This window comes from Serinus canaria, chromosome 5 (assembly GCF_022539315.1).
Source record: "Serinus canaria isolate serCan28SL12 chromosome 5, serCan2020, whole genome shotgun sequence".
Taxonomy (NCBI): domain Eukaryota; kingdom Metazoa; phylum Chordata; class Aves; order Passeriformes; family Fringillidae; genus Serinus; species Serinus canaria.
In genome coordinates, this window is record NC_066319.1 from 12,886,333 (window position 1) to 12,903,128 (window position 16,796).

The window sequence follows — 16,796 nt, forward strand, 5'->3', positions numbered from 1 at the left end:
TATTTTTCAGAGATCTTTGCCTGCAGAGTCAGGGTGTTCTCTTTTCAAATGTTGATTTGAGTTTAGGTCAGACCTAAGCTCAAGGAGTCTTTCTTGTCAGCTCTGGACCACCAATGAACAGGGGTCCATGAACAAGCTCTGGTCCCATTTTTGCTTATCCTAAGTTAGTTTGGCAAGAATAACATCATAGGGGGTAAAGAGGAAAGGATTTTTATTTTGCTTTGACTCCTCTGGAAAAAAATTAATCACAGAAAGGTAAGCAAAGTAGATATTTAGATATTAGCATGGCAATACTTTGCTACTCTAGTCACAATTTATTCCTACTTTGCTTCTTAACCCGACTCTAACCTAACTCAAATAGGGGTTTCAAAGGTTTACTTGTAAATAGTTACATGCATCTTTAATGGCCTTTCCTCTCATGTTCACTGTCACTTTCTTTCCACACATTTTAACTCTGAAAGCTTTTGACTGTTTCTTCATTATTTATGACATTGTTGTGTCTTTTCTTCTGAAATTAAAAACTTCTTGCCACAAGAAGCTAGCTAATAATACGGCACATAAATCTTTCTTTCACAACATTTCATTCTATATGTGCCAAAAACAAATAAATGGCCAAACTAAGTCTCTAACCGTGCTTGGCATCTGACCAGCTTAATGCACAGAAAGGTTGAGATTACCTTAATACAGAAGCTAAAAGAGTTTGCAATTTATTGTATTGTCAGCACCACACAGTTTAAAAAAATGGGAAAAAAAAGAAAAACCCAATAATGCACTTTTGTTTGGATTCACTGACTGCTCCAATTATAGGTAGTGCATTCAGCTACAGAGGGGCAACCACATGAAAATAAAGTACAAAAAGATCTTTGAACTTATCTCCCATCAACTGTTCATATAAATAAAAAAATATCATTAAATGCCAATATAAAGCACACAGAACAATGTCTTTCACTCACAGCATCAAGGTTGGCTGCACATTGCTGTACTGTAAGTACATAAGGTGTTAATCCTCCTGGGCTGCGCTCAAAAATTATTTAACATTCAGGCTATTATTTAGCATACAGCTGGTTAGCAGTTTTCCCCTAAAATGTTGGCTTCCATCCCACATTTTTTTGTTCTGGCACATACCTGGAGCTGTAAAGGGCTGAGTCCAGAAGCAGCAGCAGCTGCCATTGTTGATGGAATGAACTGCACAGGGTAGTTATCACCTGTCGGGAGAACAATGCGTGCAGGTTCAGACAATGAGCAGAGAATAGCAGCAGACAAGTGCAAACAAGGCCCTAGGATTGCCTGTGCTCCACAGCACTCCTCTAAGCCTAAACATCTGCAAAAACAAAAGGCTTCGCTGGGCACGGACTTGCCACGCTCCCTTGGAACTTTTTTTGTGAGCAGATAGCTGGTAGGCAAACTGGCAAAACATAAATATGATACTCGTGATTTTCATTTCCAAAAGCTAATGTTCAAATCAAGCATGGAAGCCTGGGCACAAAATGGATCTTATAACCACAGACACACCGATGAGATACCCCAGGAAACCCCAGGGGCTCCCACAGCAAAAAAAAATAAAAGTTTTCACCACATGTTTCTTAAAAAAATTAAAAATCTGTTATAACCCAAGAAATATCAGTCCTGTTTAATGCAGGGTGATTTCTTTTCAGTGTCAAGTGTCTCCTGGGACACAAACCCAGTTGGCTTAACACAGGTTGAGGTTTCTTGTTTTCCTTTGGGATTCTCTGGCTTGGGACAACTCCCTTAAGGTAGTCATAGAGAAGAACAAAATCAAATCACCTTTTAATATAGCTTGAAACACAATTTTAACTTTCTCTTAGATCTGGGGGCCTACTGAAATCAATAGATTAAACAGGTGCTCAGTTACATGAGAATTCAGGTACTCAAATTTCCAAATTAAATATTGTAACATGGTGTTTCATAGCATATCTATGGGTGTTCCCATTGATGTGCAGCACACAGTGCCATTTGGACTCTTAGTCAATGGAGGGAACAAAAGAAGGCTGGAATAGTTTAGCAGTGTAATCTGTAATATAAAAATGAATACAGTGATGGATAAAAAGCTGTGATTTAATGGAATATCACTTTGGCTCCAGATACTTATTTAAAATCAGTGGTATATACTATCTGCAAGCTACATTTCAACAGGCTGTGCGGGTTTTAGATATTTTTACAATAATCAGTCTATTTTACACAAAATCTTCCATGCTGAAAGCAGAATGTAGCAATAAGAGAAAATACAGAACTCCAGCATAATAGAGTCAGGACATTCCAACAACTAGATTTTTTTTTTTTGTCACCCCCTCAAATAAATAACAATAGCTAAAATCTTTGCAGTCACCAGACTCCTCAGAACTCTTTACCACATGAATTGGTATTGTATCCAGTTCAGTTAAAATGTTTGGTTGTTTCACTTTTTTAATAAATTGTACATGTCTAATCCACAAGGTCTCTTTGCATCATATCCATAATACCTCATCAGGCCATTGAGCACAGTATGTGCTTGTACACAGTCCAGTAACAATTGGATTCTGATTGCATATGGAGCTCTGCTACAATGCATTCACTCACACTATATTGTACTGATGTCCTATGGAGTAATGTTCAAAATATCTCCTCTTATTTTCCTCATTCCACGAGGTTGATTTTAGTGTGCAATGGTGTTGGGTTTGTTTGTTTTTTTAAAACAAAACCAACAAAAAAAGACTTCTAGATTATTTTCTTAATGTACTTAAGCTGTCTCTTTATGGTTAAATAATTCCACTCGTCTCTTTGATATTTATATCAAATTATCTGAATAAATAAGATCCAAATCTAAGTTAAATAATGTTTCTTTCAGAAATATCTTGCAAGGTTTTTTTTAAAAAAATCACAAAGATGTTGAATTAATGATGCTTTAAATGGGGGGGAAAACAACCATCCGACTTATCAGCATGGACTGCCTTGCAGAACATTTCGGAGGCATTCTTTCTTTAAATATCATGAATTATTCATCCCTGTTCCACACAGCAATCTCTTCTTTCTCCCTCCCCCTCTGCATACACTTTTTAAGTTCAATACCAGTTGCTTTATTTGTACTAAAACATTTTCCATGTCAAACATATTTTAAAAAAAACCAAACTCTAAAAGAATTCCCTGCGGCACTCCTTTTTCACAGCTGTCATGCTCCTATGGTTTGAAATAGCCAGATATTTTATACCCACATGCGCACACGCGCACACACACAGAGTTTTTGGCTTCACAGTTAATTTAATAGTATCTTCACCACACCCTGTAGTGTTCTCTTGCTCACCTGCTGGCTACAGCGCTGTCTCTTGTTGCAGGAAGAAGAATATTCATAGGGTTATGCCATTTATCTCTTATTACCCAATACTGAGCCTTTTCGCCCTCATTTTAATGTGTTAAATTATGGCTAAGTCTTGGTATGTCAGCAGCATCTTTGTGCTGAGAAGAAAAATTAATACTCCTTCAGCTCTGGAGTACTTTGTTGACAGTGAGGAGTAAAAGCAGAGCAAAGGTATTTCTTTCTCCCTTGAGCAAACTGAGCATGCAAGGATTTAATTTTTAATTACGGAGGTACATATTTCCCCCTCTCATTTTCTCAGTGCAAGAATGGATCAAGAAGCTCCTCCATAGCTGTCTTGGCGAGAAATCAGTCAATGTATTGTAGCAATTTTTTTCAAATTTGTTTCTCGATTTGGAATGCTTGCGTGAGGAGCCCTTCTTTTAAATTTGTACAAAAGGCAGGAGAACATGTTCAAACAGGTCTGCCTTAAGCGCTGCTGTGTGCTGGCCTTTGATAACCAGGAGTAAGAAGAATGCTGGAAGAAGAAAATCTGTCATGTTTTGCAAACTGATCTTTTCAATCTCCTTGCTGTGCTGATTGTCTATTTACATTTGGCTGCTGTTGTTTATATATAAATTGGTGTTTACAAGCCATGGAAAATTATGCCAGACTTCTGTTTCGTTTGTCAGGTTGAGCAACATTTCCAAATGAATAAAAGCAGTGAGCAATTGTGCTGTGTTATTCTACACAGAAATAATGTAAATGTTTCTTTTTGTATTGGATGAAGAGATGAAGCTTAGCAGACTTTATTTATTGGATGTATAGACTTACCTTCCAGATCAAGGCTTTGTGAGCTGTGAGGAAAGAAGGATGTCTGGCTTTTGTGAGACCCAGAGTAGGGGGAAGGTGTTGCCTTATTACCAGTCTTTCCTAAAACACAATTGTAAGACATAAGCTGCCTCTCCTCATCTCAGTTACAAAGCTTTTGACTTGATGACGTTCCCACCATTTTGGGATTGTAACCTAAAGTCTGTCTCTTCACACTCATGGAATGAGAGGAAATGGAGGTGGAAGAGCTGCAAGATGTCAGCAGTTCCAGGCCCCCATCCTTCCAGATATAATCAACAGCCTGAGCAAAGCATACCTCAGCTGCTGTCAGGATACTGCAAGGAGAGTGAGGGACACTCCCACAGTATTCCCACACAGGGCATGAGTTTTGCTTGTCCAGAGCCATCAAGGTTGAGGAAGATGTTAACAGAGGTAACTGACTAAGGGAATGCCATGGAGGATCTCCCCTGTCCCTTGGCACTGCTTCAGTTGTGCCTTTGTCCTCTGTAGGGTTTGCTGCAGCCCTGCCTTATTGCCATCCTCACGTTGCAGCAAAACCAGCTTCCCCACAGTTTTCTGTCTGCAGGTAATGTTTGCAAAATTATGAAATTTGCACATTTCACTGCAAAGTCCTGCCTGACAATATCCAGCTGCCTGCCATCCTTTCCAGCTTTTCCAATATTTAGGACTGAGGCACATATGATTGCTACAACAAATCCCGAGGTTACAAAGTCCTTGTTCCAACCAAGTAAAACTCAACAGGGGACACATGACAGCCTTTAACTCAGTCCTGGGGAAATTCCATCAGAAAAAGGACTCATGAAGCCATGAAAAGACACACAGGGAACCAGTACACAGTGGATTTGGTGTGTGCCTCCTGTTTTCACCTGCCAGGAGGAAGAGCAGCCTACCTCCTTACCTAAAAAAAGAATACTTAGATATGGAAAATCTAAATCACCTGAGAACTTTAGGAAAGACTTCTGAAAGACCTATTCCAAATTGAAATTGCAATGCTGGATATCAGAAAAATCCGGCACATCTAAGATTATGTGAGTTATGTGGATTAGCTACAGTAATCAAGGAGTTTAATTAGTTTGATGACAAATATTTCACACTATTGGAATGTTCTAAAGTCCAGCCTGATGACAATAAGCCTGACAGTTTTGTTTGTCATGCTTTCCCTAATAATATTACTTTCTCTGATTTGCCCCAGTGAAACTAGAAATAGAAAACAGGCCAAAATGTTGACTCTGTTTCTGCCACCAGCCTAGGAAAACAGTTTCCATTTTCACATTGCATTGCAGCATAACAAAATCTCTTGTAAATTATTTTCGTGCATAAAGCCAAATGCTCTATGTGGGTAGATAGGGGCTGTTTCTTGGTCACTCTAATCATGGGGTTTATATAGCTCTTGTATGAAATATGAAAAAAAAAAAAAAGCTTTGAAAATACACTGCAGCATATCACTCAACAAACCTGTCTAAATTGAGTTTTACTCCACTCGATGTCTTTATTTTCAATTATCTTTTTGAGAGATACTTTCCAGAACTGGCAAAGAAATGGTACAGTACAAAATATTTGTGGGACATTTTTAAGCAGAAGTGATCATACATTTTGAAGTCTCATGGACTGCCATGATGCAGGTGGCATGGACATCAGCCCTCCCACCCTCAGCTTAGCTCTGTTTGAGATCTGCTCAGCTTATGGTCTGGCTCCTTCCTAGCATTGCTTCATATCTTTACTCCATCATCATCCTCCTTCCCCGTTCCCTCTCAGCCACAAAACTTGATTGAAGAAATACTTTAGTCACTGAAAGATGGAGGAGGGAACTGCCCTTCCTTTATCTTTATCTTTCTCATCTACTCACTGCCTTGTCCTCTTGACCCAGGGCGCTAATGGGGACACAATAATCATGTTCAAGGATACTCCAGCCCACTAAGTTCTTCTGGATGCATGTATTTAGCTAAATGAAGGGAAAATTGCAGTGGGAGAGGAGGTATAATGGTACCCATGCTGCCCACCAGTTCCAAGCAGTAAGTGTAGTGGTCACAGTCAGAAAGCCAGCACAGTTGCTTTGCTCTCCTCGGAATGCAAAATAATTCTATTAACTGTGTAGCATCTCTGGGCAAGTATTAGCTTCCTAACAGCTGCCACTCTCAGCTTCCCCCTGGAATAAGTGGCAACCCCCACAACCAGGTACTCTTGGAGGCTCGTCAAACGCCTGCAGGTCAATAGTCACAGCAGTCATTTGAGATGCACAGCGCCCTAAAGTTTTAATTAATCCGGTATACAGTATAAATACTGAAATATGTATAAAAAATTAATTAGGTGGTCTATGCAGCTCTGATTTCTCAATTAGTACTTACCATGCCGGAAAATTATATTACATGACTTTGAGATACATAAGGAAGCATGGGACTTTGGGGATTTTTTTTTCTAATGCAATTATTACTTGTCATCAGCATTTGCTAACTTTGGCCTGTTTCACCTCCTAGAGCTCCAAAATGCTGTGGGGGGAGGGTTACAGCCATCTCAGTGTTATAGATTCTGCCAGGGAAAAGGAAAGTTTCTTCTGTCAGGCTTTATCATAGCTGTGTATCGGCAAGTCCTTAAGTTTTCTGCTCCTAATGATTTGCTGATCTCAGAAGTTCACGAGCAGAAGGACATGTACTGGAAGGGCCTCAGAGCTTAATAAATTTTCCTCTCTTCTACAGAACCTTCAGTGGAGTGTACAAACTGCTCTATTTTGCCAAAGAACACCATTTTATTCCTCCAAGGCCTAGCATTTGTGTGCAAATCTGCAGCAGTACTCAGTAACTGCTACCTTGGCATTGAACTAAACAGCCATGAAATTGGCTCCCAATTTAGCCCAGGAAGATATTTCTGTGTGAACACAGACACATAATCATACCCCTGCTTGTACACCAATGCAAGACCTCTCATCCTGGCTGTCCTGTCACACCAACACTGCTGCAGTGCTCCCACTTTGGAGCCAGCTTATATCTAGCCTGTTTTGCAGGCAAAGCAAATTAAGTGACCGTGCACACAATATTCGACATTCCCTAAATGACACAGTCAGTTTCAAACATGCTTAGTCCCCACTGCTGCTGTCATTGAAATGCCTCTCACTGCATTTTTCTGAATGTCAGGTAAAACTGGCAGGGTCAAAACTCAGTCTTGCCAACGTCAAAATGCAGTAAAATATAATAGAAGATAAACTGTAACCTAAAATAAAATGGTAAGCATCTGAAGGGTTAATCCATCTCCTCTCTTCCCTCAGAGGCACCAGCAAGTCTAACCTGACAGTTCTGCAGGTGAAAGTTTCATTTCTCACAAAAGTAGAAGAGTACAGGTAGTAGCAGTCAAGTTCATAAATATTCCTCAGAAATGACTTTGAAGAACCCTCTCTAAGAAAGAGTATAGCTTAATCTCCAGTTTCATTAATTCCTTAACTACTGTGCCGAGAGTGCCAAAAATAGGAATTAATCAATACCAAGTGTAGTTACAGCATTTTTTTTTATCATAATGTGTCTCTGACAGAAGCTACTGACCTGCCCAGCTACCTTTGCCACACATGCAGTAGAATTAAATATATATATTAAAGATATAAATATATAAAGATATAAATTCCAACTTCTTTAAAGACACTGGTTATAAGTCAGATCATTGTGACTTCTGGTTTTTACTAGTATAATCTGGAATTAAACCTCTAACATCAGAAAACAGCTTCACTGCTTTCCAAGATATCTAGGCCTATTCTTCTTCCTGCATTTCATTCTTCTAATTTTTGTTATACATCTCTCTTTCTGCATGCTGGGAAGTAAGGAAATGCCCTAAAGCTGCATCACCTTCTGTTAGAAGGTCAATGGGATCAAGTTAGATAGGTACTATGAGGAATACTGTAGAGTAAGTCCAGAAAATTGGTCATGTTCAGGAAAACATGCTGGCAACTCTTCTTCCAAAGTCATTTTTGTACAAGAAGTCTCAGAGTCAAAATGAACACAACGTGATTGAACATAATTCCTTTCAGGGGGCAGCACCATCAGCTTAGTCACTAACAGTCACTACTCAGAAAGCATCTCAGATTAACACAGGAAAAGCAAGGAAAGCATGTGCTTTCTCTTGTCTGTGAGAAGTAAGATTTACCCAGGGCATTTTAGGTAATTTCCACAACTGGCAGCTCTTTGTCTTTGGTTCCTGACTGTACTGAGGTAGTGATGGGTGTGCAGTTTGTCAAATCAGACAAGAACTTTGGGATTTCAAACCCTGAAAGTAAGATAGCTGGACAAAAATTCTGTGTTTAAAGAGGAACGTCTCTGGACTAAAGAGAGGGACAAACGGAAATACTTGCTGAAATCCTGCTTGGCCCCACTTCATCTAATACTAAGTAAACTTGCTAGAAAAGATTCTAGGTTCAACCTGGCCTTTAATTAGCTGGCTGTTTACATCAACTATTATGAGGCTTTATATTGGATTTGACCCCGTTCCTGTCACAGTCAACAGCAAAAGCACCACTAATATCAGCAGGAATAGGATCAATGCTTTATTTTGTACGCTTCATATTTAATAAATAAAAAACCCTGGTATTTATGTTTTGTAGTTATTAGTTATCAGGTTAATATGCTAAAGGCAGCTTGACAGAGAACACTATTAATGAGCAAAATAAGGTTGCTGCTCCTGGACTGAGGTCACTTACAAAGAATGTACAAATGAAAATAAGGTTGACTTTTATTTACTTAAATATCTTCCTACATTGAATTCCTTTGGCAAAGTGTCTTTAAACATTTAAAGCCCTGTTTACAAGGAGGCTCTGAAAGTAGCTTCAAACCATTATATCCCTAATTGAATTCCCCAGGAGTCCTGTAAACTCAGAGGAAAAAAAGAAAGAAATCATAACATTTGCTAAATCATCTCAAAACATATTTCACTGCAAGGTTATGTGACCTGTTAGGAGTCTGAATGATGACTGGAACTGAACTACTGAAACCATTTATTAACTGGACTGAAATCAAACAAAAGAGCAAGGATTTTGCCAAAAAAACCACAAATATTCTGAAGATAACAGAATTAATTAAAGACATGTAGCTTTTGTATAGGGCAGACCAGATGGAAATTGCTAGGCAAGTGGGGCACTATATTTAAAGTAAATGACTTTGTGGAAATTAAGTTGAAAAATATCATGATGTTCAATAACCAATAGTCTATCCATCTCCTTCAATTTTTTCAAGTGGAATTTTGCAATAAATTTCCAGCCAGTTATGCCTGTTGTGTATCATCTGTATGAGACAGATCACACAAGAAGCCACCGTTCATGTCTTAAAATGTGCAGCAGGCTTGCATCCCCGTGAGCTTACCTGGCTTGTATGTTATTCCTGGGGGGAAGAGGAATCCCTGCTGGGCTGCAGCAGCCGCTGCCAGTGTCCGCTGGTCGTGTGGAAAAATTGGGATCATGAGCGGAGGCATGTGACCCTGAACCTGCTAAACAGAAGAGAGCCTCTGATCAGAAATAGCACAAATTTGTCCTGACAGGTATTTCTCCAGCACTGATAGTGTTCCTGCGTTCTCACAGTCCCCCAGAACGTTCCCCTTAATGCAATCCCTGCCAACTTCACATTATCACATCAAAGCCCTCGCCAACATTGTTTTCCCTCAGTGTCAAAGGTGTGACAGTCTCAGCGAACTGCAGGTTTCCCTACTTCTTCCTGGTTCTCTATTACATTGGTTCAGTTTCTTTTAATTAATATTCCCTGTCCTGGCACAAGGTAAAAAGGTACAAAACATACCAAAGTTTTTATTAAAAGTAGTGTGGTATGTATTTCTATTAATTTTTCACAGCTTTTCTCATCTTTGGTCGCACAGTGATGAGCATTTAGAAGCAGCCTAACACTGCAGTATCTACTTTGATGTTCAGGTTTTAGTTACCTTAGGAAAATTTTAATTCTGAGATCCTACAACATGGTTCACATAAATACCAACAGCTCAGGTATGTTATTTCAAAATCTCACCAGAGTACTAAGGAGTCTTCTAGTCAACACCACAACTCTTAAGATTTAAGGCTCCAACATCTTGGCTCCTAAACGAACTCACATACTCTGCCACACACACCTCACTATAAGAAATAAATTGCTTGTCTGTCTAAGCAGTTTTACAGCTTTATGTGCTATCATGTAGCTTGGTAATTATGGAGCTGCATTCAGAGACCATTTCAGAACAAAACCTACTATATCAAATTTAATTTGACCGTAATAAATGTATCGAAAAACCACAAACATGCACAAAGAAAAAAATTCTTCTCCTTATACTAGCATTTGTATTCAACATATAGAGAATTATGTGATAAGGTGATGCCTGTTAAATCCATAAGGTAATTTCCTAGTTCCTTAATTTACAGTGCCCGTGTTTCAGAGACAGTGGCTAGGATCTCAAAGAATTTTTATCCATCATTTCTTAACCCCAGACATACCCAAGGGTTTGACTATATATTTTCTGATTAGCAGTTAAGCAAACATATAATGCTTTATATATCAAAGCTAGTAAATGTAGGAAAAAATGGGGGTTTAGGCAGAAAAAAAACCTCCCTCATTGTACCATAAATCGGTGGAATTAAATACTATTAAAAACTTAAAGTACACTTCAAGCAATTTTTTGCATTTAATTCCTAAAAAACTTTTTTGGTCAAATCCCATATGTTGACCTATGACATTGTTTAAATAGTGCCAAATTTTCTTGTCATATCCCCATTACTTTCACAACCATTGATGCAGTGCAGAAATGCTACTGTGTGTCTCTATGAGGGTTAATTTACCAACAACTCTTCTCTTGGGAAAGCCCTAAGATGGAGGTTAATAAAGGTCAAGCAAAAAATAAACACTTTACAGTATTTTTTGAATCCATTCCTCAGGAAAATCAACTTATAATAAAAAGGTCTTTGTGCAATTACTGCTATGGCACTGGGGCGTGAAAGAAACTAGCTTTACGCAGCTATTTCTCTCATTTTAGCTGAGGTAAGCCTGGCTGTGTGTTTTAGGTTATGCATTAAACTTGGTCAGAGTGGAGTTGATCCCCATGTGCCCAGAACAGGCATTCAGCTCTGATAAAATGGTGCTGGCTTTGCTGCCTGGTGTTTCTATACATTGGCCTTACAGGAGCACAGCAAAGGAAAACCACAGGTTTTGTCTGATAGAAGCAACTGTACAGGAAGAAATTCAATGCAATACAACTTGCAAAAAAATTGCAGTAGTTCCTAAATTACATCTAATCAAATGGAGACAAAATCATAAAAAATATACCCCACATAAAGCATTTACATGAAGCTGCAAATGTGCAAAACTCCAACATAGTTTCACAAGATGCAGAAGAGATCAGAGTGCTATGGTTTGAGTGAGGGTGCAAACATACCCATGGCAATATTTCACTCCATTGTGTCATAAAGATAATTTGAAATATAACATAACCAAATCATACAATGCATTCCTGTAGATTTTGATCTACTCAGCTGTATAGATTTTGTTTAAACTCTCAAATAAAAGCACTTCTGTAAGTGTGGGGAATTACCATTTCAAGTTCTGGCTATCTGCTATTCCTCCTACTCTGAATTCAGGAGCAGGTCTTCAGTCCATATAAATCAGCATAACTTTGACTATAGGTTACATATAGTCAAAGTAAGTTTGTATTTAAAATTAAGAGACTTAGACTGAAAAAAGCTCATACTGAAAGGCCGTCATTCCCTCCCACAGGTCTTCCCTCTGGCACATATGAAATACTATTCCTACGTAAGTGTTGGTTTCACACAGAATTATTATATCCATAGGTGTCCATTTTCAGCACAGGTCAACTGAAAAGCATGAATAAGCACTGAAAAGGAAGAGAATGTGAAAGTATCACTGACCACAGAACTATTTAATACATAAAATGAATGCAAAAGAAATCCAGTCAACTCCTTAATTTTTGACAATTTCTATTCCTGAGAGTTTTATTATTATGAAGAGGATGGGTTTGACTTTACTGAGGGGGGGGAAATTGGGAGGAGGGCTTGATGGGTGTACTTCATAAAATCGGCTACATGCCCAGAAATTTTAATTGCTGAGATGTTCCTCAGGTCTTTCTGAAAACCAAGACGGGAGCAGATGCCCAAGAAACACTGACTCTGTCTCTTCCCATTCGTAAAAATAGCACATTGTTGGATCGGCACTTTCCCCTTTTGTCTCCTCTGTGCTCAGTCGTTGATGATGCCATTTTTTGCCATCTGCCCCAGAGCTTCATTAAAGATACATGAATGGACTAACTGGGCTGCTGTCTTGTGAGGAACAGGTGCTATTGTTTGTCCCCAAAGACTTGCACTAAAGATCTCACTCAGAATACTTGAGAAAGAGCATCTGCAGCAGTCAGTCAGAGAGTAACTTGGCAGAGCCCATGCTATGGGCTAATATGCAAACAGAGACACTCAGGGGGACTCATTTTCTCTTTCATGAAGTTTTTTTTTTTTTTTTTGAGGGTGTTTTTTAGGTGTTTTTTTGGGTTTGGTTGTTTCTTGTTTTTCGGGGGTTTTTTTGATGGGTAGTAAATGTTTGATTTTGAACAATTCTGCCAGTCTGTATTTTTAGCTGAATGTACAAACCCTGGAGCAGACTGGAATATATTCTCTCCAAAATTCAGTTCTGCTGCCTCAAGTACATTTGACTCTCGCATAAAGCTCATGAAATTAATCTTTGTTTCTGTACAACAAGCTCAGGTTTAACTGTGTTAAACACAAAAATCTGCCAAGATTAGGGAGCATTTTAAAGATAGTGTACCATTCCTTTAATATCCCATCACAACCTGACGGCCCTTGGGAACTGATTACAGCACTTCCTTGCCTGAGATCTAAGTCAGGAAGCAACTTTAGAGCAAATCAGCCCTGATTAGTTCAAGAAGCAACTTCCAATTTGATTCTCCCTGAAATAATAAAAGCTGGTGGCCTGTTTGATAAACTGGGCAAATCTGCACTGCTTTGTCCCACAGTTCTGTGAGAGATAATCTCAGAAGTTGGCTGAACAATCCTCCTTGTTAAAAAGTCATTGATGGTTAGTGTTTTCCATGGAAAATGTAAGCCAGAGTGATCTGCTACACAAAAATAATGCTTTGAATTAAAATGATCTGCCTCTTTTGGATAAGGAGCACAGCACACTTAGATTGAAGAGGAGGAAGAGTTTTATCTTTAAAAACCGAAGCTGCCTCTACAACAACTAACATTGCACGTATGGAAGTAAAGGCATTCAGAGAAAAGGGTGGCAGCACTGCAAGCAAAGAAGCAGCTCACACATTTCTGCTGAGCTGTGAGGATCACAGGTTTCAAGAGCAGAAGTAATCCCACCCTATAATGGCAGATGAATTCCTCTTCCTTTAGAAGATCAAACTTTGCAAGCTGCCTCTCTCTGCACAACCTACTTCAGTAAAGAGCAAAAGTGCCATCTTTTTTGCTAGAGAGCAAACACAATTTCTATAATTTTTTATCTCTTCTTTAAAGCTTTTTTCGTTTTTATTACATCCAGAACCAGTATAAAGCAGTTTGAATGGCTAAATATGCTCTAATTGCCTACAATAATCCAGCCTTACTATTTAAAATCATTGTCACCCCCTTCTTTAACCAATTAAATTGCTAGACCCTGTTCTCAAACTGTGAAAATCTTGAGATTTGCTTTGAATCTAACAGACTATTCCAACACAAGTTAGCTGAGAAACCAATCTTTGAATTTACTGAATTGACATGTTTTCTATAGTACAGGATGAACAGAACCTTTTGCTCATGTGATGTTGCAGCCACTGTGAGAACTTAAGTTGTTCACAGGGAGGTTTAGACTTCTCATAGTTTAAATTTTAATTTCTACCTAAAGCTTCTTAAATTCTTGAGTAATTGGTACACCCAGAGTACAACTTTAACCTAAGCCCTCACTGAGCTTTGAATTTCCATAGTAAAAATGTATTGGAAATTTTCTAGTCTCTCATTTGGAAACTGCAGTGTAATAGATTTCCAGGTAATGGCAGTATATCAAGTAAGGATGTGCATTTTCAGACTGCTCAAAATGTTTATATGATAGAACATAGTGGCCATAACTGATAGCTCAACAGATTATATTTTAGGTTGATTCATTTCAAAATAAGTCTTAATGACATTGAAAGAAGTGTTTGTGCTCCCAGAACTATTAGTGCAAGAGTTTAAATATCCTGTATATGATATGTCTTTACCTCAGCTGCATTTTAAATAGTCTCTATGCAATATGTGACAATGCTACTTTTATATTACTGTCAGACTTTTATTTATTTCAATAATTAGTGTTCAGCTTTGGGGTTTTTTTTTTTTTTTTTTGGAAGAGAAGAAATATTAGAAGTTTTGGTAATTTAAATTTTATTTTGACTAAGTCATTTTGGGGGATGCTGCAGGAACACAAACACGTTGCATAAAGAAGTAGGTACTTCTTTCATGAAAACTTACTACATGAAAGTCAGAGGAACTGTGTAAATGTTAAAAGCAGCTACATGCTAAGATTTCTGTGGGTTTGAGCTTAAATCTGCTCCCCAGCTGCCAATATCATAATGAACTCCTGCCATCACTGACCCTTTTCATGGTCCCAGAAATGATCTATTTAGAAAAACTGCACAGGAATAGTACAATAATAAAATATTTTGTGGAAATGTCTTTGGCTACAGTTGAGTGGTGTGACTGTTTTATTTGTGCTGCTCTGGTGAAGCAAAAGGACCTCAAGGCTGGGTTAGCTGTCCAGTTCAGTTATGAAGGACCTGGCTGCTTTGTGTGCAAGTGTGGCTGAGCCTTTTGCTCTCAGGAATGTAACTGATAAACTCCCCAGGCTCTTTTGGCTAAATGGCCATCAATGCCCAACATCCCCTGATGCAAAGGTAATAAGTGAGGGTGGACCAAAACACTTAAGTGAGAAATCCCCTCTAGGGAATAATCCCAGGGAAGCCCTTGTGACTCGGCAGGAGGAGGAAAGGCAACTGGAAAAAGAAGCTCCAGAAGACCCAAAGTGACCCCCCAGTCACTGTGTCATAGCTGGGCCACTGAAAATCATGTCAATATAGTCCCACATTGAGAATTATTCAGAGACTTCTTTCTGCTCCTGCTAACAGTACAGAACCACTGGAGATCCATCTGTATAGGGAGGTATATTATGTTCTAATTTATCTGCCATCTAATTATCTACAGTCTAATTGAAAAATGTTTCCTCTCAGTGAAAGTACATGAGCCACAAAGAAAATGTCTGCCAATGGGATCCCAGGGGAAGTGTTGGCAAATAAACTGTAAAAAAGATACCATAGACTTGCAAAGTGAGAACATTTCAGACTGGAAATACTATGGAAAGAATATGTGGCCTACTGTTGAATTTGTAAAGGGATTATAACTGCTATTTTCTTTCTTTTCCCCTATCATTTTTTTCATTTGTCCAATGCATCAGCATGATTTGGAGATTTAGGTCTACTGCAGTGGCCACAGCATTAATGTGAAAATTGCAACCATGATCATACAGCAAAACAGAGCATCCTTATTTTTTAATATGTTTTTTTCTCACCACTTTGAAACTTGAAATGAAATGAACTTAAATTCCATCTACTTGGGAAATCAAGAAGGAAGCTACAGAAAAATCCTGACAACATCACTGAAAACGGAACAGTTTCAAACACTAGATAGCATTTCATTTCTATTAGCTTCTCGTTATGTTGCCCTGTTTTTATCTAGCTCCTTAACTATCTGGAAATATAGAATTCAACTTAGGATGATCTCATGGAGTTAGGAGTATGATAAATGGTAATTAAATCTATTTAAATTGTCTGTATTTTAAGAAACTCTCACTAGGAGGGATGGAGAACATCTCTGCTATAGAGAAATAAATAAAACATGTTATGCAAAAGTGAATTTATGGTTCATTTGGAATTAGAGATCTACCACCTTTTCAATCCATACAAATGCATAATCTTGTCAATTAAATATTATTGTTAAGGTCTAGTAGTATGTTAAAATCACTTTAAAGTGCAACTAAGGAAAATTCATGTGTGTTTATTACTCCTTAAGGGTCTATTAGTGGGTATTTTATTCAGATTTGTGTTGTAAAATCTGCATAAACTCAGCATATTGTTATCCCCATGTGTGCATTTGTTTGGTTAAAGCATAACAGCAAATCTCTATTACTGCAACTTCTGGAAAAGTCAAGAGAACTAAAACAGTCCTAATTTTAATCAGATACAAACAGTTATCTCTACAGAAGTGAAGAGTTGACTATTATGCAAATTGTCACAGTTAGTGGTCACCAAGCCATCACAGAAGACTGAGCAAGTCAATTATTTCAGATATTTCCAAAGACTAGTGAAGATGTATGTTTCTCATTTGCACCTTGTCTTATTCACACCAAAATAAGAAAAATATTGCAGCCTAATGATACTTGTTGATATTTTTTATACACGAAAGCTCCATTACTTCAGTTCAAATCTAAATATAAATTATGTTAGAAATCCCTTATTAGCTATGTTTTAATGGTGATATCAAAATGTGCAAGATTTTTGGAGTACACTGACATTTCCTGTCGGTGGAAACATTTAGAGTGAAAGATGCTTTAAAATTTGTGTACGGTATTGCTACTTGCAAGCAGAGTTTCTCCCCACACATCTTTTCAAAGCAGAATTCTTT

At 38.2% G+C, this 16,796-nt stretch overlaps 1 protein-coding gene across 13 annotated transcripts in view; it reads right to left on the minus strand.

The window, feature by feature from the left end:
- SOX6 (SRY-box transcription factor 6) overlaps positions 1-16,796 on the minus strand; it is a 362,938-nt gene that overhangs the window by 85,393 nt on the left and 260,749 nt on the right. For 8 of the 13 annotated variants that reach the window (XM_050975367.1, XM_050975366.1, XM_050975371.1 and 5 more), the window contains 3 exons: positions 9,475-9,598; positions 4,124-4,222; positions 1,126-1,205 (listed from right to left, as the gene is read on the minus strand). In XM_050975367.1, the coding sequence (XP_050831324.1) occupies positions 1,126-1,205; positions 4,124-4,222; positions 9,475-9,598 (303 nt within the window). The remainder of the gene's footprint in view (positions 1-1,125; positions 1,206-4,123; positions 4,223-9,474; positions 9,599-16,796) is intronic. The other 5 variants (XM_018907900.3, XM_018907890.3, XM_018907899.3 and 2 more) reach the window with 3 other exon arrangements.